Source organism: Haliaeetus leucocephalus, unplaced genomic scaffold, assembly GCF_000737465.1.
Source record: "Haliaeetus leucocephalus isolate CR32 unplaced genomic scaffold, Haliaeetus_leucocephalus-4.0 Scaffold395, whole genome shotgun sequence".
Lineage (NCBI taxonomy): Eukaryota > Metazoa > Chordata > Aves > Accipitriformes > Accipitridae > Haliaeetus > Haliaeetus leucocephalus.
The window spans coordinates 518,320-546,171 of NW_010972831.1; the positions used below are offsets into that span (position 1 = coordinate 518,320).

General features: G+C 41.9%; 1 protein-coding gene across 1 annotated transcript in view; it reads right to left on the reverse strand.

Moving 5' to 3' along the window:
- SPNS2 (spinster homolog 2 (Drosophila)) overlaps window positions 1–27,596 on the reverse strand; it is an 85,196-nt gene extending 57,600 nt beyond the window's left edge. Inside the window, exons 1-2 of the mRNA XM_010573897.1 lie at window positions 27,572–27,596; window positions 25,505–25,570 (exon numbers count right to left, since the gene is read on the reverse strand). Coding sequence (XP_010572199.1) covers window positions 25,505–25,570; window positions 27,572–27,596 — 91 coding nt within the window. The remainder of the gene's footprint in view (window positions 1–25,504; window positions 25,571–27,571) is intronic.
- Window positions 27,597–27,852: the final 256 nt, after the last annotated feature.

The following is a 27,852-nucleotide window of genomic DNA, read 5'->3' on the forward strand; positions in this document are numbered from 1 at the left end:
GCACATGCAACACTATATCACACATATTTCAATACTAATGCTATGAACAACGCTGCTGTTAAGCTAGCACATAAGCCCTATTGATACTGCTCAGTCCCTGCATCTATCCCAAAATCCTTGAGCAAACAACACCTGTTGAATAAAACTACGAGCACTTACTCAGTGCTTTCATCTCTTGCGTTTTACAGAGAAACTACACAGCCAGTCCGAAACCCAGCTTAGTACTCTATCCCCAGGAAACCAGTCCCCACGTGAGACTGTGGGGCTGACACCTTTTCGGAAGCCCAGGCAGCGCTGCTGCCCCTTCCCTGTAGCGCACACACTCCTGGTGCAGAGCCCAGCTTTGCCAGACAGGGCTGTTGCATGTCTCCGGCACACGTCTCTGCTCACGCAGGCTCCCACCTCCCGCTCAGTTGGTGCGTGCAATGCTTGGGGTAGCCCAAGAGCCCCACGTTCTGCTGGCCCTGGTTCCCTGCTTAGTTGCAGGACAGGGACTGCCTGGGTAAATGCTCTCTTCCCCACGCAAGGGCATTTTGTCATGCTCACCCACCCCTGCAGCACAGTCCAGTTCCCTGAGCTGCCCATCCCTGAAACCCTTAATCTCCAGTGAACTTGGCTCTAGACGACCAAAAGTGGCTTACAAACATCTACTCTGCAAGAGTACATCTGTCCTGGCCCCAGTCCAGCAAGGCACTTAAGCACATGCTTATATTAAGCACCTTAGAGTCATCAGTTCCATGATTAAGTGCTTTCCTGAATTAACACCAAAGAGCTCGGCACCTTGCAAAGCTGGTGCGGCAACGTGGCACGAAGGATATGTGACTGTTTATTGGGAATGAGAAGCAGAAAATGACTCTGAATTGTACAGAGCAGTGTGCCCATGGCAATTTGACCTTAGCCTTGGAAGGACACTGAAATTCATTCATGTCAGAATCAGATATTCTGCCATTTTTACGATGTAAAAAGACATGAAGCTAAAAAAGCTTCCAAGGGAAAATTAGAAACATCCAAGTCAGCATCCCACCATTTCAAATACCGAATAACCTGATTAATTCAATTTTGAGAGATGAAGGGTGTGATCCAAAATTCACATTCATCAGTGGGATTATTAGCTTCAGTGACCTCTGGATCATAAATGCAAAGTCTAATTCTGGAATTCGGGCAAAAGTAGGCAAAAAGCACAAACCTCCTCTTTCCAATAAAACAAATGAAAAAAAGGTTGTACAATGCCTTTCCAACAATATACATCCTGCTGTTACTCAAATCCCTTTGGAGAATTTATTTTTGGAAGGTTCTGAACTGAGCTGTGAGCTTTGTCACTGGTAAGCAGCTGACTTGACAGCTCTACAAGGTGTAAAACGAAAGGACAACAGAACCTAATAAATAATAGGTAATGGAGCACAGCTGTCATAATAATAAATGCAATTTATATCAGACTATTTATGACCCAAATACGCATCAGAGCATTGATTGACTCAAATAAATGCAGAATATGATGGCTGTGTGGTCTGTCAAAAGGATGTGCCTGTTACAGGCATTTCCCATGAATCAATTTTTGCAATTACTCCTGCAAATGACAGACGAGACTCCTGAACAACAGACTGGCTTGGCAGAATAGAGGTGAATGAATCTAGGGTGCGTTATCAGGTGGGATGGAAACCTGAGTAACTCTAGACCAGGAGTTGAGGTTCTGCAACAACTAAACACCACGAAGGAGAGATCTGATCCAGAAGACAGAAAACTGCCAGCCCGTTCAGTTGGAGAGAGGGGCAGCAGAAACATGTTTAATTTGTAGAGAAAAAGATGGCTGCAACATAAGGCAGAGGGATGCATTCCAGTAAAGGAGCCTGGCACTTAAGCCACCCTCTTCCTATCTGGCTCCTCTCCTCTATTCCACTGCATTTTCTGCTCCTCGCACTCACCCACTCCCCAGTTAATATCGACGTGAAACCACAGCAGGTGCAGCTTTGGCTCAACCCACTGCCACAAATCTTACACATTAGGAGAGCGCTGTGACGGAGGCTGGCATTTCATTTGCTTCTTCCAAATCAACAGCTCCTCTTCCCATTTACACTTAAAGCCATCTCAGAATATTATCAACTCTTGAGAAAATGTACAGTGCAAGCCAGGGCAGAGTTAGAAATCCATCGGGATTTGGGATGAGCTACTGAAAAGGTAGTGATGGCTTTCAGAGCAGCTGTGAGCAGGTATAGCTATGTCAGTCGCCATTATGTATGCTCTACAGCTAATTTCTCTGGTAAACGATCTCCAGCAGTGCCAGCAGAAGTGGCTCAGTCCCAGCACTGGGTGGAGCTGAGACACATTTCTGCAGGAGCAAATTATCATGTGAGCAAAGGATGAATAAACAGACACATAATGAATGCCACCCCAGGAGGGAGGTTCTTTTAAGTACAAGTATTTTCAAAAGTAGATCACATTTGTCTTTATACCTCCCTTTGTGGCTTAGCCGCTGAAATGCCGACTGCGGTGAGAATGCAGGAAGAGTATAATTGCCCAAACAGGATGGCTTGGTGTCTATTTCTGCCTCTGAATGCCTGTCCCACCCTGTACAGGTGCACAAGCACCTTCCCAGCCAGCACTGCCCAGCTTTTTCTGTGCATGGCTGGAATTACAAAAATGTGCAGCATAAAAAAAAAAAAACCAAACACCAAAAACAAACCTTACACTTCCCTCCCTCTCCTCTCCTCTGCCCAAACACCCACCAGAGAAGGAAAGCAACCTCCCCAGCCTCTACTACCTACTTCAAGTACTATAGCTTCAGTCATCTTTCAGGGATTATGGCCAGGGACCTGCCATTCAGCCCACACTTTCCCCTCTCAAGAGCTGTCTGTGTACCCAGTGGAAAAGTAAACCCCCAGACAGTGGAAGCAAAGGAGACGAGGGGAGAGAAGAACTGTCGACTTTATATTTAACAGTCACAAAAAGCTCCTGCCTACTGGAACTAGACTTCATTGCTCTTATTTTTCTCTTCTTTCCCTCCAAACAAAAATCTACCAGCTTGACTCTACAACTGTTCCCTGAAACAGCTCTGACCCATCAGCTTTCCGCCCCTTGATTCCAAAGACACCATTGTCTCTGCCTCACTTGCTCTTTTCTTACAGGGACTGATCAACCCTTTGTGTCTCAGAGGGGCTTCTCCTGCCAGCGGGTCGTCCATGTAGTATAACCAAGAAGGAAGAGAGGCATTGACAGAGAGGCACATGCAGAGCCTGACATTTCCTCAGTTACTGGAAGGTTGAGAGGATCACAGGCACCTCCAAGAAAAGATTCCTTCTTTCAGTTTTGACTTCAAGCACACAGCATTTATTTTTTTCCTATCAGGAATAATGCTAGAAAGGTTCAGGTTCAGGTAAAAATAGCTTGCTCGCTCTACACAGGGATGCTTGGCAAGAAAAAAAATAGTGGCTATCTTTGAACTCTGAGTCAGCATGAAACCATACATACACATCTAATTGAGTGCTGACAATGTGTTTGGCTCTGTGGAAGGCAAACCCAGACAGCCTCTGCCTCAAGGGACTGGCAATCCACTTAGACACAGCAGAGAACTATGTTCTGTGAGGTTGTTAATATTTTCCCAACAACAAATTTCCAAACAATGAGAACACCTAAACACCCAGCTCACTCTGGATGGGATAATTTACGGGTGTGTACAAGCATGAGACACTGCCCTTCTGGGATTTGTTTGAGCCATTTCTACTCCAGGGACTTTCGGTTGTGAATGCACGTGTTTCTTAAGCTGCTTATGAGACCAGCTGCCATCTACCTGTGATGGTGAATAAAGACTCTCCCAATAGCCCAACCAGTCCCTCTGTTTCACAGACATGTTTTTGCAATGCTTCTTTTTTCATTTTCATTATAGTTTGATGCTATAATACTACTACTCAGCACATACACACACAGCACATTTAATCACAGTGAGGCTTGGGACAATTTAGAAAGGAAGTTAAACATCATTAATTTCTACTTCAGGGCTAAGGAAATCAAGACACAGGAAAGTGACCTGCCCAGGATGAACTACAGAAATCTTGAACCCACACAGGTCTTCCAGCTTCAGCAGTGTCCTGTTTACAGGACCATATCTATGCTAAAGGTATTTTTGAAGGTCTACAACCACAATTAAAAGCAAATTTTTTTCTTACAGCACCATACAAGCTAAGCAAGAACAAAAATCCTTTCATGCTACTTCAGCATTGAACCCGATAGAGTTCAGACACAACATAGTGATGTGACCAAGGTAAAAGCGATATCTGACTAAGGGACAATCCAAGACCCTGGGAAATCTCAGCAATGTGATTTAAAACATTCATCCTTTGGTGGAGATGAATTCTCACAGTACAATTACTTGTTCAAAATATCACCTTCCAAATAACCATTATCACAAACTCTGCTATAGGTACGCTGTTACATCACGCTCTGCATGGACTTTGTTTTACTTCATTTCTAATTCAACGGCCAACAGATGGATCATGTTACTGCATTTTGCCAAGTGCAAAACACAAGTTCACTGGGTTCCAGACTATCATGCAGACTAGAAGTTTCTGACAAGTGTAAGGACCTTTGAAACACACCATCAGTTCCGTATGCCATACAAAGCTGTCATATACTGACAGCATCGAACACAGGAGCATTTAAAAAAAAAAAAAAAAAAAGGCTTGAGAACACACCAAATCAACTGGACTTAAGTATACAAATGTTTGGTTTGGACGTGGCCTGAAATGCTCTCCCAGAACAGACCACGGTACAAGATGAAATAGAGAATTTTATAAATGCCTCATTCTTGTGCTCTTGTGTCCTCAGCAAATTCACGAGGAGAAAAGCAATGCTGTAAAAGGTGTGGACCTAATTACTCACACTGTTTGCATTTCTCTAGTATCTCTCTGGTTGGCAGGACACTCTAGATTGTGTTTCCCTCCCTGCAGATGCCACTCATCAGTATTCAAGCTCCAATCTTGTCTCTTCCATAGGGAGCACGTTGCACCATGAGGTGCCAGTTTTTTCCTTAGAGCAAACTGATACAAAATATAAACAACATGTTTAGGATGACTATATACACACACAGTTGACATACACATTTACATTGAGAAGGCGGCTGCTGTAGAATACCACTCAATTTCATTTGCTGTGACAGGGTCAGAACCTGGTTACAAAAACACACTTATGAAGACAGACAAGACCTGAACACAGCTTTCCTGGCAAGTTAACGATTGACTCAACGATACACAAGATGCAGCCCTGGGAAGAATTCAGTACTGGTAATTCCACCCCTTTTCCTCACTGCAGAAACCAGATTCTTCCAAGAGTTCGCCCGTACATTCCCAGCAAAGGATATCCTGAAGGCTTGCTTTGTTCACCTTAGCTAACAAGAAAAATTGCTTCAGTGGGAATTGCTGGGAAATCCACTCCTTGAAAACAGAAAATCAAGTAGGAATAGCCAGGAAGCCAGTCCAATAACACACTAATGCCACCTGAGCTTTGAGAGGAACTGTGTTGGGCAAAGAGCAACCACCGTGGTCAAATGTAAGTCACTGCTGTCAAAACTGCCACATATAGTATAGTATATCATTGATCTATACAGTGGTGAGTATGTGATGTTACAGATGTGAGAGAGATTTCACTCACTCTGTGCATTGCTGCACAGGGATGGAGAAGTATTCGTCTTCAGTCCCAAGTGCCTAGACAACAGCTACAAGAAATAACTCTAACAAAAGTGAAGGTTAAAAAGGGAAACAACCCTTACACACGAGTACAGTTGCCCACAGACTGGCAAAGACTAGAGTCCAGTGGCCATGGCAGTTCCTTACATGAGTAGGCTTACAGAAAAAACCATTCGAATACAAATCAAACCACGAAACATTCAACTCAACAAACCCATCTGCAAGTACAGCTGCATGTCCAGTAGTGGAAGTAAAACCATAGCTGTAAGACATGAACTACTGTCATTCTGGTCTTCTAAAGAGCCCATTTTAAGGGCTGTTCAGAGGATAGAGGACAGTTTGATCACCACCTGTGAGAGGTGCCTATAACCAGTGAGCTGTCAACTGCTCTGGCAGACACCGGCGCTGCTACTGGCGGGCTGAGACAGGCAAGTGCCTGCAGCCAGCAGTGTGACTGCTCGTAACTAGAAGGCAGAGAGAGACCCAGAAATGATCAGGTACAACACACTGCAGGGAACACGACCCCTGCCATAATATATACTGCCTCCCATACCAACTTAAAGGAAAGATAAACAATGTTCGCAGCCTACTTTCTATAGACCTAAGCTGATCAACCTATGGTGCTCCCTTCTATGGTCCACAGCATACCAGAACTCCCTAGAGTAGTAATGATGTTTCTCTCACTTAGGCCTCACAAATACTGCTATAACATTTCAAAGTTTGAAATCAGTCTGGGTTTCCTGATTCAGGCAATCAGTGTTGTAAAGGCAAGAAAAAAATGGCTTTGAATTAAAAGCCAAGATCTAAAACAGCACTCAAATTTTTTACCTAAGTGTACAGTGTAAAAGCCAGCATTTTACTGTGCTGTTCAGTCTCTCTGGATGTCCAGCAAATTTACTTGCAGCAGGAGCTAACTTGCTACTAGATTAAATTTTGAACAGCTGTACAGAGACAACATAATGTAAAAAGAAAAGAGGAAAAACCCAAACCTACCTTCTGCTTTTCACTTTGGGAATTACAGTGGTGACATTACCATTGTTTTAAAGCGATTTGGGCAACCTAAACATCAATAAACCAGTTACTGTGTTCCTAGAGATGTGCTTCACAATACAAGGCTGCAGGCAGCAATCCAAAAGAACAGTTCCAGTGTACAGCTTACAGTCCACCGCTTCCCTTGTGCCTAAACCAGTGCTTGCTTGACCCTGCAGTGAGCTGATTCCAGGACACCAATAGATAGCTAGCCCTGATGAACATCTTTTGCAATGAAATAAATAGTGTATTTGCTAGCAGAATGTCTTCTATGGCTACAGCATGTGTTTGACTGGGGGATTAAAATTTACCCATGAGAACATTTCAGGAGGAGCAGACCACCTCTCCCCATCAGTTAAAAAAAAAAATCGTCACACCTGGGTCAGTTCCACGACCTGGTTCATTACATGGCAGCCAAAAAGAGAGGGCAGGAACAGGAGGCTGTGGCAGAGTTTGCTTTCCATGGCAGTGCCATACAAAAGCCATGCAAATTATTGCCTAAGACAGCATTAGACTGCTGACACTTAACAGCAGAACCCAGAAAATGAGCTTGTCTGTCAGTGTTTAAACCCTGCTTTTGCATTTCTTGCCGTTCAGAAACGAATGATTAAGTAAGTCAAGGCCACTTTTGTTTTACAGCCACTTCCACTTTTGAGTTGTTTTTATGCAAAATGCTTTTAGCGTGGTTTGATTTAGATTCCTGACCAAAGTTAACGGCAGGACTCCCACTTGATTCAGTGGGCATTAGAGCTGAATTTTTTGTTTAGATATAACTCCTTACGAATCCCCAGTGGCAACAGAGATCAGAACCTCTTTACCAGAAAACATGTTTTAGTATTTCTAAGTTTACTGCATCCCTGTAACATAAAAGATTATTACTGGGAAAAGTACAGACAGCATCAAAAAGAATTGTCAAAAGGATGAAACAGGTCCTTTTACAGTAAAACATGAAACATACTGGAAAAGGAACAACTGATGTGGGATATAGAAGAGATCCAGCACCATGAGTACCATGGAAGAGAGGAAAACTGAACCAGCCCCTCTCTTAGAAGACTGACCAGGTGGCATCAAATAAGACTGGCAGCTGCAAAATTCAAACCAAAGGAGACATTTCATGCACAAAACTTAACTAAACATTGGGATTTTATCACAGCTCAGAGTTTATGTTCTTTCAGAACAGGACTGGACAAAGTCCTAAAAGAATACTAATTTAAGGACTGTTAAAGATAATTCCTCTTGTTCAGAAAGTCCTCAGCTATGCAGTTGACAGGGTGTACCAGGGAACTATCACCATACTCTTGTCCTAGTCTTTTATTTTTTTCCCTATATATGTGCTATTGATCACAACCAAAGACTGAATAACATACTAAAAGGACCTCTGGTCTGGACTGGTACAACTATTCCCACGTTATTCTGAAAAAAAATAATTAGGATGACAAAATTGCATCTGCATCATTTCCACCAGCTTGATTAGGCAACGGCTTATTAACATGTTATTGAGTTGCACCTAAAATTATTTCTAAAAGCTGGAACGTGGTTCACAGTTACATTTCTAAAACCACAGGTGACTTTGACCCTGCACATGCACACTCACAAGGCAAAGTGATGAAGTACCCAGTCTGTTAACAGAAGCTTTGTCCCCTTGCAATTTCTTCTCCATTTGACTTAACTGGCTCTGACTGAGCACTTAGCCAGTTAACACAGTGGAGCAAAAGAGGACATCACCCCTTCCTGGCTGCAGCCTCAGTGCTCACACAATGCGTGACATGGGTCGGTTTGCCATTGTGCAATCAGTTGCAGGGAAATTTCATTAACTTAGCTAGCCAATTAGGATGGATTTGTATCCATTCTGGTCGATCCTGAATTAGACATGAGATCCCAGAGGTACAGAGATTGGTCAATAGCTTTGCAGCACTGCAACATTATAAGTGACACTGCTACAAGATTGGTTTCGCCTCAACATGACTAAAATACACCTAAAACAATTTTAGCTGCTGTTCTAGAAAAAGCCAGTAATGACTCCTAGCACACACAGAAGTCTGCATCTGAAAGAATAGCCGTTTTGCTTTTCCCTTTCTGTGCAGTTTTCCAGGACAGTCTGCACATGTGCCACCCATCTGAGAGTTTCAATCACAAATAAAACTCCAGCAGGGAGGAGGGCTGCTCTCTTTTGCCAGGAGGACAAGGCACCTGTACCCAGGTATCAGGGCTAGAGAAAGGTATCTTAAGAAAAGCATTTAAATAACCACAAACCCAAAGGACCTCTGTCTTATTCTAGTCCCTTCCTCTGCTTGGTATCTTTCTTTTCCATTGCAATGATGATACCAGGCACACGCTACAACCGCTTTCACAGAAGCCTTTGGAAACAAAGGTGGGATCTTTTAAAAGAACTGGTCAGACTTTCCCTTGTGCCAGTACTAGAGCTTGTGTGGCCATCTGGAGAGCAAAATCAGGGAACTGTTGAGGACTGAAACCTAAATTTGTATCTTTTCTGGCAGGGTCCCAGATCTATGGCCCAGCAGTGCAAGTGCCAGGCAGGCAGTATAAATGGGTAGCCAGAAGCAAGCCAGTTTCCTTAGGGTAGGAACAGTTACGCGCTCCTTTGCCCACAAAGCCTTTTCGACCACAGTGTGCACAGCAAGAAATGACAGCCTAAAGCTGATAATGCAGAATAATCTAAATCCCTTGATCCTTGAAATCTGCATTGAGTACCATGAATTAGATTTAATGAGCAATAAAATACTTTAAATCTGTTTTTCTCTTCATAGAATGATACATCATTTGTATCTGGTATAAAGAGAAATGTTCCTTGTTTCCAATTTGAGATAGAGGGGGAAGACTGTTTTCATCCTAAAATGAGGTTTATCATCCTTCTTTACTACTGTACCACTAATCCTGCATCCTACCTCAACTAATATTTTAATTTCAAATAATTAACTAGTGTGCAACAGGAGTTATTCTGTCTCAAAGAGAAATCAATCTCAAAACCTACTTCCTGCAGCAACAGAGAACAGGAGACAGAGGAGACACTTTGAAAGTACGGTGTATTACTAATAAATTATTTGCTACAAGTAATTTACCAACAGCAGCTTCCTAAGAAAAACAATGCAACAGGAAGTGCTTCCCCTTCTCTTCAGAGTGGAGTCAAGAGCTTGTCATACCACCATACTCACGGAAATTTGCTAAAAGAAGTGTTCATCTGACATATTCTTATCCCCGAGCTTTTGTCAGACTTCAGGTTTGTTCGGGTTTGTTTTTAAAAAGAAATTCACAAATAAATTACTATTCTGCAGCAGGAATGCCTTGCTAACCTCTACATGAGTTTCTAATAGCTGCTGGTTGCATTTACAAAGCGGGAGAAGCCCTGCAGTGACCAAACATATACTTCATAAATATGCCGTACAAACAGCTAGGGCACAGGACGGCTAACTCAGTCACAGTTCCATTACAGGGTAAGGGATTCGGTGAAGGCTAGTGCACAGATGCTGGTTTTGCTAGCAGTCTCGGCCAGAAAGAGACCCTCAGCCATCGCCTTCCACCAGGACTGCAAGCTCAGGGGAGATTTTGCAGCTATCAGTCCTGAGGGCTGTGCTGGTGGGAACTGAGGGTACGCTGAGAGGGGCAAGGAAAAGCAACATCAAAGCCTTGCAAATCCACATGGCTGTGCTTTGGAAACAAGTGGGGGGGGAACAACACAGTTCTTTTCTGGCATTCTCTCCAGGCAGCCAGTGGGACTGATTGATTTCTTTTTAATTATCATTACAATTCTTTAGGGGGCTGTTGTACCATTTCTAGTGGGCTTGGCAAAACACATGCTCCCTTTTTTGAAGGGAAAATGGCCATACTCTCATTTTAATTATGCAATTGGCTATCAACTAACACAGCACTGACAGCCTCATTACAAACAATTTCTACTCCGACCAGGACAGAGGTATGAAATGAGACTTTGCTCTCAAGCTTTTAATGTCTATCATTCACATCCACCAAAGCTGTCCTACTGCGAGTTAAAACTCGAAGATATGAAGACATATCTGCAGATTACATGTTCCAGAAATTGCTCGGGAAAGCATGTAAACACAGGGCAAATGGACAGGAAACGCTTTGGGGTTAACAAGAGACCTCCAGTGCACTCCAGGTCTGCTTCGGTGTTATCACCGAAGTGCAGGAGCAGAGCACCAATGTCTTTGCAGGGAAGGACAAGGAATTATATTCACAACATGCATTTGTACACGTGCAAATAGAAGTGTGTCAGAGTTTGGTAAGCAAACTGCTTTCACACCATTCTTCTGCAAAATTGTTACCTTTCCAATTCAAGCCATACATCTTCAAGAGTGCTTTTAGCAGTCCAGGAAAATGGCATCTTTTAAAAGTCAATAAAACCTCAATAACTAAGAAAACTATCAATCTGAAGGGAAAATTGCTGATTCATCTCTGTGTATTGTAGCTAACTTCCTTCACGGAGGTCAGTTCAAAACTTTCTAAATTTCTAAAGAGACGAACTTCACCCTGGTCTTACACTGCCTGCCTCTAGTTATCCGGAGGAAGGCAAACGCTTGTGAGATTAAACTGAATTTTAAGGGATGAAAATATATTACCTCTGATCACAAGAACTTCAAGAGGACATCTGAAATACCTGGGTTTTATTCACTTGCTCTAAGATGCAGGCAACACCAACAAGGGGTATTGCTCTTAAAATCCTGCCATCTGCAGCTTCACGCGAATTCATTTTTTCAGGAATAGAAATCATCGTGGAATGGGAATATGCTAAAATCCACAGAAGATATGGATGCAAAAGCAATTGTGGGTGATTGCTTTTGTTTGATGCTAATCCAACAGCCTGGGATTTTCATACTTTCCTCAAAGTTTTTCCTCCAACTTTCCCTCCCTCCCAGGGATCTTAGTGCTTGATATAATAGCTTCATATTTATTTGTGGAGGAAGCACATACATTTCTTAACACTGCCCACCAAACCTTTACTTCTTAAAAGCTGCTTGCTGGCCACAGAGGGAATTTCAGTATTTTGTCCTGCTTAGTTGCCTGTTTTTTTCTGAGTTGCCTGTAAAATACAATAGTTATCTCCTGCAATGACAGCTCTTGCTATGTAAGCTACCACCCACCAGGGACTGGACCAAAACCACGCTAACTTTACAGAGGAAATTTCTACAGTGCTGACTGGGTTTCAATTCAAAGCAGCGACACAGAAGGAGGGAAAAGCATCTCTTGATGGAAACTCAGTTTCTCCTTAACAGCAGTGTCCATCTTTCTGCCTAAGGTGTTGGCAGCGTATAAATAATAACAAGTCCCCCAATAAAAGATCTTTCATGTAACCTCAGGACACCATTTCATAAAACATTAGAACAATGGCAACAGATCAGAAAACCATGTAGTCTTGCATCCTGTCTGTGACAGTGACAGCAATGAGATCCTTCCGAGGAAAGTACACAAAATTCCTACACAGGCAGCTGAATTACTCAGAGGCTGGCTTAAGCCCTCCCAAGAATTATAAGGTGTTATCCACATGAAGATCTGGTCTTTTAAGCTCTGGCCCTGACAACACCCCTTGTGGCATTCATTTCCACAAGCTAACTGTTCACTGATAAGTTTTTGGAGTGCTTTCTGGCAAACTGACCTGTACTGATTGTTTCTGCATTACGAAGAAAACATAAGAAAAACACACACCCTACCTTTTTAAGACGTTCATTACTTTATGTGCTTTTACATTACACTCCCCCCCCCCCTTATTTTTAAGAATGAGCAAATTAATAATACAGATAATCTGTAAAACTACTCCCGTAAGGAGGAAGTGAAGGGCATGCATGTGAAGACAAAATGTGAGTACACACAGGGGCCGGGGCTGGCTGGCTGCATTGGACTAGACACATTGGCCAAGAGTGTCGTGTGTGTAAATGCACTTGCTGTCTAGTTTCATTGTGAGTCACGAATTCTCTAAAAGGCAAGGAAGGAACCATTTGCCCTTTCACTTACCCTGTACCCTGAACTAATTCTTACTTGTTTTATTACCCCAGTCATTACACTTGCACAGCCACAGACACTGTGTGTTTAGACAAAAACAGTTCACCAGTAGCTGGAAGGGCCAGGAAATAAAACACTGAACCTCCAACCTAGGCTGACTAACAGTACAGCGCGGGTCAGGGAGGAGTCTGGATGTGCCAGACAGCAAGATCTACCTTTGGCAGAAAACAAGGCTCTAGCCTCTCAGCTGTGACCATGCTGTTAAGGACAGCAGGTAACTCCACCTGTGCTTCTCTTGGGCACTGTCATCTAACTACAAGAGACAGGCTTTCCAGACAACCACCAAACCCCAACCTCCTAACAAGCTCCATGAGCAAGCCAGAGAAGTTAAGAACATGATCTTACAACATCCAGAATACCCTCAACTCCCACAGATTTGAGTGTCCAGCACGCTTTAGAGGGAGTCTCATCATCACCTAAGAAGCAGTGGTCTGAGCTCAGGATAGGGGACATCAACACTTCCCACTTCCTATCCAATTCCACACGATGCCCACCAGCAATTAAACAACTCTCTGCCAGGGTACAGAGCCACAGGCTTACCCATCTACTTTTTCAAACACCAGCAACGTTTCGATAGGCTTTTGTACCACAAAGTAAATACAAAGAAACATTGCTATGGACTGCAATTTGCAATTATGTATTGACTAGTAGGACAAGAGAGCTGAACAAACAGCAGACCACGAATAAACACCTACAATGACAAGAAGTCTTCATCCTACAATGAAGGGGGATCACAGAGTACGTAAGGAAGCCTCTCTCACAATTTAAGTGGCTAGTGCTATTCAAGAGAAATTATTCACTGATTCAATTTTGCTGGCAGTATTTAGAAATGCTCTTGCCTCTTGCTGTTATAAATGGCAATTTAGACAACGAGCAAGTGTTTCAGAGTGGCTGGGTGGCCTTCAAAAAGGGATAAATTCATTTAAGGAAATTGTTGAAATATTGACGTATCGCAATGTTTAATTTGCCATGGTTTGTAAAAGGAAAAGGATCATAACTACACTGGAGAATAAATCGGGTCTCTGTCTGTCTTAGAGTTGTTATTTCTAAGATTATCACCCACATGAATTTCCAAAGTGTCATCCCTGACGTGCAAAAACACTTCAATACCAAGTTGAACTGCAGCTCCAGGAGTGAGCTCTGCAACTAAACTTGCATCTGTGGATAAAAGAACATGACCTCTGTAAATGATCCCAGGGTTAAAAGTAGTTTCAATAGCATGACTGCACCCTGGTTTAAATAATCCCTCATTTTAAATTTCTTCTGCCTAGTATCTTTCTGGCAGAATGAGAGCTACTGGAAAACAACATACTGAAATGAATACTGCAATGCGCAAGGTTTGCAAATTCAATGCCTTCATGCATCATCAATTACATTAATGGAAAAAAGGAAAGACAATATTTGGTGAATCCAGGCATTGTTAGCGTATTAAAAAAAAACATTTCAGTTAGGCCTAAATATGTAGGTGAGACTGATGACTGACTGGTGGCCCATGTGAAGTCAGTTTGTGTTCAGCGCCTATTCCACTCCCCTCCCTAGAGACCACACCATCACAAAAGTCCCAAGATGCCAGCTGAGCTTTGTTACTAGCAGTCCTATACAGCTGAAAACTGAACCTTGGGGGGAAAACTGGTCATGGTGTTGCCAGCCGTTTATTTGTCTTGTGACTAGACAATGGAGTCTAGTTTCTGGACTATGAATCCAAAACGAACAAGTTCAGTAAGTACAAACAAGGAAAATTAACGTCTTTTATATACAATGCAAACATTTTCTCAGCTCAGTGGGTCATATACCGTATTGTCCAAGTCATTGGAAGGCATAACATTAGCAGCTGGTAGGAATATCTCACTAGGGAGCTTTTAGTGAAAATTCAACATCCATTGTATAATATCCTGTATTATTACCTTTGCTGCCATAAAACATCCTCAGTGAGAACAAGGGCAACTTTGGACAACTTGCTTTTCAGGAAAATCTGTTCTCTCTCTGCATTTTTTTCCGAAGACATTTTCTTTTAATATTTTCTCTTTGTCTTGCCACCCTCCCCCCAAATATGACATATTTTGTATCATACTTGCTAATAATTTGCCACATTATCACATCCATGGCTTTCAAAGCCGTTAACACGCAGCATGATTGCTACATTAGCCAAAAAGCTGGCAGTAACTGAAGGCTCCAGACGGGTAAAACAGAAATGAAACCACCCGTGCTTCTCGGCCAGTGATGCCAGCTGACAGAGGCAGGGCACTGTGCAGACCCACACCGCAATGGAGCACCAAGACCTCACCCATCGGCAGGTGAGACACACGTTTGTGGATTTAGCCTCACTGGTCTTGTGAGGAGCTGGAAGGTCATGTTTCTAAAGCTCATCTCTGTTTCACTTCACATGCCCAAACCTGAATGTCCCTTGTAAACAACAGATTTTGCACACTAATGGCCCAGGACACTGGACAGTACAAGAGCCAGAGCAGGGCACTAGTCTACTAGATTCCACTTATTATTGTATCCACATCTAAAATATCTGTCCCTTGACAGTGACTCTGTAGCCAACAAACTCCAAGTACCTTCAGCATAATAGCCAACTTGCAAGGCTGGTGTTTTGACAGATCATGACAGATACTAGGGAAGCTGAACATCCTGAAGTAGGTTTCTTCATAAGAAGGTCTCATCACATTTTATACGAAATGCAACAAAATAACCTCTAGAGACAGATCCTCTTTCTAGGCCCACATGACTAAGCAAAAGCAACCACATAGCTGATGACATTTTCAGCATCGCGAGCTATAGCAAAACAGTAGTACCTTAGATTTGTACATTCCAGCAGTGCTCCTGTGAGCCCCTGCTTGGGGGACATCATACGGGCAGCATTTTGATGGTGGAAAATGTCAATTTAAAAACAAAACAGGGGATGGGGGGGGACACACCAAACCAGCAAAAATTATGAGACATTTTCATGTTCCTGTTCTGTAATTGTACCTTCAAGAAGATTGATAAAGGAGATGGAGTTATCTAGTCAAACACTTGCATGGTTCTCACCATAATAACTCTTTACATCAGCCCTTCTGAACTAATACCTATTTTTAGTATCAGGTTTTTAAAGGATCGTCAACTCAATCACTAATTTTGAGCTTGCAATTTACCCTGGAAGCAATTTTGCTGATGGAATTAGTGCCACTTAACTACTTTGATTTGCAGGCACAATTAGTAAGTTAAGCATTTATATATCCTAAACTACACCTGTAAAAAGGAAGGCTGCTTTTAAAAACAGCCCATATGCTTAAATTGAATGCAACTCAGTTCAAAGACACATGGATCTCTAAAGCACCCTGCACATTCCAGAGTAAGCAAAAAAAAAATAAAAAATCAGCCTTTTTTTTGTGGCAAAGTTATTCTTTAACTCACTTGTCTTTCTTACATGACCCATTGCAGTCACAAAGGCTCTCATGGAAAAGTACCCTTCTTTGTCAGACTTTGTCAATGATTTCTAGTGTTCAAAAGGTGCGGCCATGGGCACTAAGGCAATTTTATTGTTATTTATATTGCCAGGTAGTTTGGACAAAGCCACAGGGTGCTGAACATACAAGCACGGAGCTGACAGCTAATACCATCAATTGCTGTGGTGACCAGAACCACTCAAATCCCAGGGTGGGTAGAGGCAAGGATAAAACCAGAAACTGTGATTAAGGCGGAATTAAAAACAAAGAATTTGGAGCATATTTCACATATCCTTCAAGGAAAACAAAACAAAACAAACCCAAGCCCCCCAAAACACCAGACAGACAAATCCTATCCTGAAAACTTCACTTGGCCAAAACTCTTAACAAGGTCAGTTTTAACAAGCACTTCATCACAGGCTTACAGGGTAGGTGATCACCTTGCTTCTACAAATTGATGATTTAGAGAAGAAAAGGAACAGGGAAAAGACCCAGAGAAGAGAGCACTTTGGCCAGTGCCATCAGTAGAACTGTAAAAAGAAATCAAAGCTCAAACTGCTTTACCTGTACTGCCTCCCTAATTCACTTCCAATTGTAATTGTCTACCCCAATTGTAATTTATTGTAACCATCCATTTAAAATTAGTGTAGCTCCAAATAAGCAAGTTAAAGTTGTTATAACATCTTAGTCCTTTAAGGCAACTCTTTGCAGAAAAGGTGTATTACCATTAATGCTCACACTTCAACACTACTGTCCCACAAGAGAATAAATTAGAGTTGCCACTTTTCCAATTCAGTTCATCTACAAGGAGCAAGGAGAATGATGCAGTAGGAGAATATGTAAAATAAATCTTGCTTCTGTAAACATTAGTGGATGGAAGGGTTGGAAAGAGGAAATGGTTAAAACTGTCCAAATGTTTAATTAGGAATAACCTGATGTATTACTGAGTGGGGGAATAAAAGAGGTTCAGAACTGAACTTTCCTGGAAAACATCCTTTCCACTGAAAACCAAAGCACTTCCCTGCTTGCAGCGGCAAAGAACACAAGAATGTGTGTGAACCCCTCCTCCTCCTATTCATCCGTCCGAGATTTAAAAACCTAAGCCATCCTCAGTCACTTGACTAAAACTTGAAAACAACTGAAGGCAGTTTTAGCAAAAAATGTTTATGTACATTTTCATTTTTTGGGAGAACTAACTTTGAATTGGGGTAAGTGATGGATTATGGTCGGTAGTATTTTCCCTCCAAAACCAGGTTCCCTGCATAATCTAAGCCAAAAATTGGTCTTTGCTCTATAACCTTACAACAGCATACAAGAAAAATCCTGGAATATGCGCACATAATGGAGGTAAAGGGAGTGCACTGGGAGATTTCTTTTGACTTGGTGCAACAATATACCATTCATGCAATTCAGACTTACTTGTGTTAATTGGAATCTAGTTCTGCAGGCTGGTAACACTACCGAATACCAAGAGGAATGTTCACTTTTTACGTAACTGATGGCCTGGAATTCATTTTCAAAGCCAGGTATATGTGTCTACCAATGAGTCACTCCTCCTCAAGTGTGTATGGGTCTATACAGGGGAATTAACTGCAGCCCACACTGAAGAAATGTAGTTGCTTCTACCTGGAACACACCACCTGTTTCAGCAGCTTGTAACAGTTAAAGGCTATGGTTCCCAAAATGGTGTTCCACAAGGTAACACCAAGTTTTTTTGCAGCCAGCCACACAGCAATATCACTTTTACAGTGGTCTGATGATAAATCACTATAAAAATTTGATTGTAAGGATGCAGAGTGGTCTGGTACACAGCCCAAAAGGTTTGAGAAGCACTGGTTTAGAGGGAAAGCCACCTGGAACTCAAGACAGGACACATTAGAGAAGCAAAACGACCATATGGGCCGGTCTAGGACCCCAACATTCCCACTGCTACAAAAACACCCTGGCACTTCCAGACTCTACCAAATGCCTGCAGCATTACAACAACTAACAGCAATGCTCTTGCTTCATTGCAAGACAGTACCTACAGCGCTCCAGAGCTCCTACACACTGTCAAGACTATTTGGTTTATCCAAATGATCTCTCTCTCAAATCAAACACCTCCTCCAACAGCAATGCTTCCAACTCTACTATATTAACTTGGAAATCTCCCAGCAGGCACAGACCAAGCCTGACCTCTTTATCACCTGATCTCAGATCCCTGTATGAATATAGCTGCTTACATTTTTCACAACACAGTATGTTGCCCTGCAGAACTGTAGGTTTGTGCTCTAAGAAAATGAGAGTTCTTCAGGTGTGGGAAGCAAGACAAAACCAAACCAATCTTAAAATAAACCTTTCAAGAGAGAACACTTATAGCTCCCCTGGGATGAAATACATTAAATATACAAAATGTACTACGAAAGTTAGTTCTATTTTCCCACTCCCAGTTCATAGAAGACCAACTTCCCTTAAAGTCAAGGCAAAAAATCTTCTCCTCTGGGCTAACATCTCTAAATTGGGCCCACCAGGTATCAGTAGCAACTGCATGTACAGATCTAGATCAGGGTACTGAGAAAAAATACAGGGCTCCTTCTGATTTAGACCATATACAAACACACCTCTGGTCACCACACTTGAAAATTAAAACTTACAAGCTCAGTGAAAAGCAATAATTAAAGCTAAGCAGGTTTTCCACTTACTACCAAAAGCTTTTAGTGTCACTGCAGAGGGGGAGCGAAAAAAGTAAGCTACTTATGAGGTATCGAATATAAGTACACACCTCTCTTCCAGCAACTGGTAGCCATTAGGTGTTTAATAATGACATTAAAATAACTGTTAATGTAACTCAAATGTTCATCTCCCTCTTTCAAAATTCCAAATACGGTGTTAATGAAAAAAGCAAAGGTGGCAAGACTAGCCCTTCTGAAGTATTTGTGCATGAAACACACAATACAGTGCAGATGCCTGCTACATGAGATTGCATAGCTGGTACTAAGAGGAAGTTGTTGTTTAAAAGAATTACACAATACCAACAAAAATCCCATCTTCCACTATAAAGAGCCTGAATGAAATTCTGAGGTTTGAGGTACATGTGTAAGGAGAGATGAACAGGCTGTGTTAAAAACTGTTAGGACTTTGGGTGGAATGATAACTACTTCTCTAAAATCTGTGGGAAATCTTTCCCCTCATTATTATAATAAATTACAGAAGTGAACACAACCTTGGCAAGAGGTGCTTGAACTACAGCCTAAGGGAAAACAGGCCAATATCTACTTACAGAACAGACATGCCACAGGCAGCACAAGTGCAAGTTTCTCTTGCAACAACTGCCCTGTCTGAAAGGCCAGTAGTTAGGACAAACCTTCCTTCTGCAAAGCAGGAAGACAGGATGGGAAAATGAATTGTTATGTTGTGTTAGTGGCTATGCAGTATCATAAAATCAAGATGTTAATGAAGACAAGCCAGTCTGGAGAGTTTCCCTGTTCTAGTAGCCTGCACTCACTTGCTGACACGTACAATAAAAAGACAAAGTGCAACACTGGCTCAAGCATTTCCCTCCTATCAGCAGGAGGCAAGGACATCTTCCCCTCACTTCCCTGCCCCTTCTCCCCCACCAAAGATTATTTACTTTGCAATCTAGGGCTGTCCAGTGGGAGTTCACACTGTAAACAGCATTTTTATAGTTTGGTCCTTGGTGTATGGGGGACAGGGCTAGGGCACAAACACATTTTCCTATAACCTGCTCACTGATTCGAGAAAGTACTTTCATTCTTGATTGCAGAGGGATTTCCAAATAGGCTTAACTGCTTTCATGAATCAGACTCTCAGACTGCCATGACTTCTTACCATATCAGATACCATACTAGCACACAGGAAAAAAGGACTGTTGGAACTTGTAAAGGATTTATGCCGGAAATAATCAGGATCTGGACTATCTCAACTGACTCTACCTTGATAAGGAAAAGACCTACCCTTGTCACAACATTAATCGAGGCACATTGAACGCAGAGCCCTGGTTTTTCATCTTTATTGCTTAAACTGGAGCTGTCCTATACAAACTGTTTAATCCCTAGATCAGCGGCATGCCACAGAAGGCTGGAAAAGTTCCCAAGAAATGATACAAAATCAGGTATGGAGGGGGAAATGGGGACAAAGGTTTTGCTCATTGTTGACACAACTTAGAGGATCTCCTTCTGGAAGAAAGAGAGCTCCACCTTGTCCTGTCATGCAGAGCCCCAGATTGCCAGAGAAGCAACCTGGATTTAAGAATGCTTAGCGTGGTTGGGGGAAGGGAAGATGACAGTGGCATGACCTGGGTAGGACATGATGGTCCAAATCATTTGCAGTCAAAAATCAAGGTGAGCAACGACAAAGCATTCGGTCTCGACTTCTGGTTTGGACACCTCAGATACCAGGGCCTTGGGAGGTGGTCTGGTGTAAGGAGTCATTCACTCAAAAGGAAAGCCCATGAATTTTAAATAGAAAACAGGAAAGTGTCCAGAATATGAGGTCCTCTGTTCTAGCAAGAAGAACAGTTAAGCAGTAGGAAGTGAAAGATGAAGATCTGATTCAGTTATGCATAGCACAGATAAGGAGCAAGACAGTATCTATTCAGGTAGAAGCAGATGGTAGAAAAGAAACATGCGGCACCTGCAACTCATGTAATATACACATATTCAAGGTTAGCATCCAGAGGAGGTATGAAAAATAAAATAAATAAAAAAATGTTTGAGCAGCATAAGCTGTCATCATAAGCTAATGACAAGATGATGGGAGTCAAAGAGAGTTGAAAGAAAAACCTTCAATTTAGCAAGTCTGATTTATCCCATCATTGCACTCCACTGTTTCAAGATCCTTACTCACTGCACATGCTTATAGCTTGGTTGGTACAATCACAGCACACCAGAGCTGCTAATGTATTTGCAAGGTTGCAATCTAGTGCAAGGTTACACTAGGTCAGCTCAAGAGGTAGGGGAACTCAGGTAGGTAAAGTTTTCACTTTTCAAATGAACAGAGGTTTTAGCTGGGATTGACCCTTACAGGAAAAATGAGCCCACAGCAAGACTTAAGAAAGTACCTGGCATTGCTAGGCTTCCTGGGAAACCAGGGGCTGAAAGGCATTTGGGAGAATGCCCATGTCTCTCCACATAAGCAGAGGCAAGTTCTTTCAGAGCCCCAGTTATCTATGATTATTCACCTTTCATGAGTCCTTCCAGATCTCTCGCTCCTTACACATTTCCTTTCTTCTGACCTTATGGTATAAACTTTTGGTTACCAAGGTTTCCTCTAATGACATCCCTATGCTCTTTCTGAAGACAGACACTTTCCCCCTCTGGATTTCAATGGAATCCTTGCCATACCCTCCGTTTGATGCCTTACAGTTTCCACTTGCAAAAGTCCCCACTGCTCTATGTGCCTTCCCCTGAGCTTGAGCTGCCTAGGCTAGAAGATTAAGGTGCCCATTAACAAGGACCAAATCTCTGGTTCTAAGCATTAACCTAGTTGAACGTTGCATGTTCAGGAACTGGACTGCAGTTCTCATTCTGGCTCTGCCTCAGACCCACTGTGTGACTTTGGGCAGGTCATTTCTCCCATCTGGCTTTCTTGGTTTCCCCATCTGTAGAACAGGGCAAGCCTCATTATTCCTCCCTATATAAAACATCATGAGATCTACAGAAGACAAACTGTATTGAGAGCCAGGCACTATTATTATTAGAGCTCTGGTGTGCTAAATAGACACTGGCAACAGACACAAACGCAAAATAAATCCAAGGGCAAGGAAAGCAGACAGAGCAATAAAGCACAAAAATTGAAGAAAGAAGGGGAAGAAATCTAGTGAAAAACAGAGTACAGCATTGGGCCACTACTCATGTGGTCTAAGTATATATGCAAATGTAACACTATTTTGAAGCAGTTCTACAAATCTAGTTGTCCATCTTCTCAGTCTTTGTGTTTTTAGAGGCCTGCAGTTTTGGTGAGTCCAAATTGCTGCTCCTACCTAACTCCACACATGGGAAAGACCTTTTCTGTGGTTTGGCTTATAAATGTATTGACTGACTACAGCTGTACAGCTCAAGCAGGCAAGGAGATGCTCTATCACCTTCTGAGACCAGCCAGGATTACCCTTTCTCCAGCTGGGAAAAGCCACCAAAAAGAAATGAAAAGCACAAGAAAACTTGGATGCAGACCTGTAGGACAGTTAAGTGAACTTAACTAATATTTCTATAACTGCGTACATAGTGCTTTAAAAAGGAAGATCAGCACAGAATTATAGCAGCATCAAGAGATAACTGAGGCTCTGGAATCAAGATCATTATATGCCTGTTGGTCTACAATGCTACCAGGCAAGCAGCAATTGCGATCCATCTGTCAGTGTGTCCTTTGCTGTCACAGGATCCTTGCTGCAGAGACTACCACGTTCTGCTCCTTTCCATTATGGATGAGGCTGGAGTGTCTCTGTGATTTTTCTGTATAGGGAGCTACAGTGACCCTCTAACCAGTTTTCATTATATCTCCTAGGCAAAGAGCAGCTTGTATCTTGGGATTAATATAAAAGAAGACAAAAATTCAAATTCTGTCTTTGCAATTCCTAAGAAACCAGTCACCTTTGCTTTCCAGAGAGCACCAGAAGCTGAGAGTGTATGAATTGGCTTTTGAACATTTGGAATGAGAGAGCTATGAGATTGGCTTTGCCTGCAAAGAATGGGTTATGGTATGAATGCAGGGTCATACCTTGCCTTTGGTGGATTTCTTTTCCCCTTGCTGTTTGAGTTTTCAGTACCACCTCTTCCTAAATCTGTGTGCACGCTTGTTTCTCAGTTAAAAGGATTTTCTTTATTATTTTTTAAAGCCTGTTTGATGAGTGATATGAACTGCCAGTGAATACCACATTTCACTCCCCCTCATTAACATTGTAAATTAATTTAGGACTCATTTAGATGCAGGATTAACAACCTGAGGACTAATCCACTCTTTATTCAGAGGACATATTCAGGATGAGCAGTCTTTCGTCTCACATCACTCAATTAGTTAGCAGGACCATCTCTTGGGAATAAAATGGTATTTCTGTCTGTCTGCTTGCAAACGAACTGTTCAAGGTTAAGGCAGAGGTCTGGGAGACATCAGTCCCGGCCCCAGTTCTACTACAGGCTTCCTCTGCAACCTTGGTCAAATGCTTTTACACTCTGCATCCATTTTCCCCAATTTGCACATCTAGAGACGTCAGACTTATCGAGAGCAGACAAAAGATTAAAAGTAGTGTTTATGGTGTTCTAGGCCAGCGTGTTTTATTTCACCAGGGTTAAGGGTACATGGGCCAACTGCCAACACAGAAACTTGTTAAGCTTAAGTAATACATTTAATAAGTTTTCAGCTATGTGTCCCTACTCTTACTTAGGTGAAACGGTGTTTTATTTTGTGAGAACTCTCTTCCTGTGATGGCGCTGTGATTAATACATTATTATCTATATTGCAGGGGCAAAGTCAAGCCCTCAGTTTTCAGATCAACAAAAAACCAAGAGAAAAATGTTGCTTTTCTTTAAGCAACAACTATGAGTTACAAAACGTATGACACACTCAGCAGCAATCTTGCAATACCTCAGTGATGCTGTTTTCAGATGCCCTGTATGTTTGCTAGAGAAATAAATAACGTTTCTTGCAATTAACAAATGAAATGCCCTGTTGGAGCTTAGCTCTTATTTGCTGTCAGTAAATCATCTGCAGAAGGATTTCATCCACTGAGGGGAATGAAGATTAAATATATGCTTTGGCAAGTGTCATTTTCCACTAGAATATTTTCTTGAAGGCACTTCATGTCTAATGATACATTGAGGACTTGTTCCTCTGAGTACAATAAATAAATACAAATAATTGCTGTAGAAAAGAGCCTGACGGACAACCAGTGCCACTGTGGGCATAACTGATTGATGCTGCTTATAATCGGTAACACTTGTAAAGCTCAGGCTTTCTGTTCTGGACATGTGCTGTACACATCAGCTTAGCTGAACTCTGCTGTCCCACAAGAAGAGAGTTTTTAAAGCCCTAATACAAACTGTTATTAATTGTGTGTATTGCAACATTACCAAGAAGCTGTAACCACAGGTGAGGACCCTGCTGTGTCACAGGTTGCAGAAAATAAAAAGGAGGAGATACTTGCAGTGGTTCACATAGTTTGAAATCAAAGGCCAAATAATGGAGCTCCAGAACATTTTCACCTCTAGCGTGATCGTAAAGAATGAATTATTTTATACACTTTATTGTTGCCTACAGTTTCACGGACAAGCTCCTGACAGGCATTTGGGATCCACTGTGATAGCATAAGGAAAAAAGCATGGAAAAAAATGTCTTTCTGGCACACTATTTCTAATCCTAATTGAATTCTAATTTTTCAGAGATATAATTGTTCCAGTGTGGTTCCCTCAGACAGATGACAGTGACAAGACAACCACAGCACCACAAATCTATGACTCCAACTAATAATTCTATAGGAAATTTCCAAACCAGACTGTTTCTCTCCTTAAAATACTGTATTTGCTCTCCAGCTAGTCCTTTCAACTCTCCATAAAGACCAAATGTGCTGTCATAACTACATGAGACCGCTACTCAACATCATCAAATCTAGCCCATTGACAAAGGCACTCCTCTAAACCACCTCAGGACTAGAGGCCAGAAAAGCTGGGTTTGTCCTGGGGTTGTACAGCTCTGTCTGCAGATGTCTGCAATATTAAAATGTCTGCTACATTAAAAGGACATCACGATTGCAATAATCCTTCTTCGTTACACACAAGGAGAGAAATGTCTGAAGCTGACACTACCAAAATCATAGGGATATTGTTAATCCATGAGTTACTGTGAATGCAATGATTGTTAGCCTTTCCTGCAGTTTTCATCCTCAAGTACTTGTCCTGATGAGTTTTACATTTTCATGCCACACTGTACTCCCAATTACTGTACATTCAGCAGATTCTCTGTAGAGCACATGAAGGGCATCATACATCACACTTATTACCAACCTACAGAGAGTTAAGAGAAGTGAGAACAACAGGATGCTGCTGTTGGTTTATCATGAGTTTTCTGATCTAGGGGAAGTTGGCACCTCCTATTTGAATTTAGTTGTCATAAATAACATCATTAGGCTTGTTAGCTTTTGGCACATTCTGCACTCAAGTCATTCTGATACCTGATCTCCCACCCAGCAGAAAATCAAAACCAAAAAACCCCTCATGTTCACTCATCTTCCTAGTAAGAGTGTACTTCACAGCCAGTGTGTCCAAGGGCCATAAATGAAGAAACCTGAAGGCACCCTTCTGAGAAGTGGAAGGTTATAAAAACCAGCGAGAAAACAAATACTCTTACCTGTCTGTAATAAGCCAGCCCCACTGTCTTTGACTCCAAAGTGCTGCTGGATGTCTAGTAACACACCTGCAGGGAAAACAAGAGAGAAGAAACTCAGTGCCATCAGCCTTTGAAAAGCATACAACTCAAACCTTTTGTGAAGCATCAGCAAAGTTTCAAATTCCAGTAGTTTAGACACATAACTTCTAAAGTTTGCACATCAGCTTCCTTTCTATACATGCACACTCAATAATTTTGGCCTACTACAGTAACAGCAGAGGTAGGTAGATACCATGCGAAGAGTTTGGGAATGAAACCCTCATGCACAAGAAACTGGTTTTTCCTTTCTACTTAAATAAGATAAGGGGTTTCTTTTTGTTTGTTTTCTGCAGAATCCAGATCCCTTACTTCTGTTATTTTACAGAAATATAGGGAAACTGATTCTCTGCCTTAGGTGATTCAAATGGTTCAACAAGACAGACAAACTGAATCCAAGACAAGTTTTAACAAATCTCTCTTGGGAGGAGATATGACACATTGATAGGAGCAATGATGGAGGTTTTCACATTTAACTACTTCTGGGGGGTTCTCATTTCCAAAACAAATGTAGAAAATAAATTTAAAATAGCTCAGTACAGGTGGGTAATTGACCAAATGCTTAGCTTTAAAGCAACTACAAGCAGAACCAAAACCAACCTTCTCTCTTCCCTGAACCCCCAATATATTAATTGGTATAAGCAAAATTAATGGGTTTTGTAGTATTTACATATTCAGCTAGATTTAGCACTTAGGTATCAAACATATAAACACACGTAATGTCAGGTACGTATGAACAGGCTTGCTTTTGTAACCAACTAGCCAACAAGGAAAATGCACAGGAGAGCTTTTATAACTCATCTTGGGGGACACACATTTGCCAAGCTGAAGATGGTCCAGTTGTGTCAGATACAGATCCATAGGCATGAGCGTTTGTCTATGGTCTAAAAAAACTGCACTCTGACCTCTTGTGTCTTGAACAGAGACAGCTGCTCTCTTAATCTCTGGGACTTCCTTATTTAAGCTACTGTCTTCCCCAAAACTGAGTATATGCAAGTTTCTTTTTTTAAAAATGAGAAACACCATTCTCCAACTGTATTGAACATCTATAAAAGTTCACCTCCAGTTCAAAATTTGACCTGAGGCTTTATCCACACTGATTCTGCTCATCACTGCAGGTCATGGGAATAAACTAAGCACCAACCTGAACTCACTCACCATAAATATCTTAGCTTTTGGGACTGCCAGGATCACACTAAATGACAAACACAAGAGATAAAAGACCCAGTGATAACAATTCCCAGAAGACATCTGGGACAATGCCAAGAAAACAGACATTAATTAAAGGTACTAAAGGAAAAAAAGATACAGAGAAGGAAGGAAAAAGCAAGAAAGCTCATTTGTCCCATTCTTTATTACTTGTACATCACCATTTACTGAGGGCAGCATCCAGGTTGGCTTTAGACTACCAATATCTGCCCAGTAACACTAGTTCAACCTCCTACAACCATCCCCACTTCGTATTCTCTCCGTCAGACTGTTTATCCCTGAGCAGAGAAGGCTTGGGGTGGGAAAGGGTGTGAATCTTATCAATGTGTATCAATACCTGATAGGAGAGGGGGTAAAGAAGACAGAGCCAGGATCTTCACACTAGTGTCCAGTGAAAAAAGGCAAAGGGCACAAACGGAAATCCAGGAAATTCCATTTAAATATAAGAAAAAACCTTTTTACTGTGAGGGTGTTAAACTCTGGAACAGGATGTCCAGAGAGGTTGTGGATTCCCCATCCCTGGAGTTACCCAAAATCCAACAGGACACAGTCCTGAGCAACCTGCGCTAGTTGACCTTTTAGCAGGGGGCTTGGACTAGGTGATCTCCAGAGGTCACTTCCAACCTTGATTATTCTGTGATTCTGTAATTTTCTGAAGTATTAGGTGCCTGATTACATCCAGCCAGACACAGTGTTCCCCTAGCCTTTCTTTTCCTTTGGAGCATTGCTGTCTACTCCAATTCCAACAGGAACTCTTAGCTTCCTCTTGGATGGCAGATTTACCTCCATCTTCAAAGTGCCCTCGCATTTCTTGGCTATCCTTCCCACATTTGCTCCATTAATAACTGAGATATCATTATCCAGGCAGTATCTGATGAATAAAAATAATTTTTTTATTTGCCTAGCAAAACCCTCTGTGGCTTAGATGACTTACACATTTCCCTTGGTGTCCCACCCTTTCACAAAAAAACGGTTCTCTTGCAACCCAACCTGGAAGCCTTACTTAGCTTAACCAGCTCTGAACACCTTCAATTTGTGCTCCATTATTGGTTGGTCTCAGACTG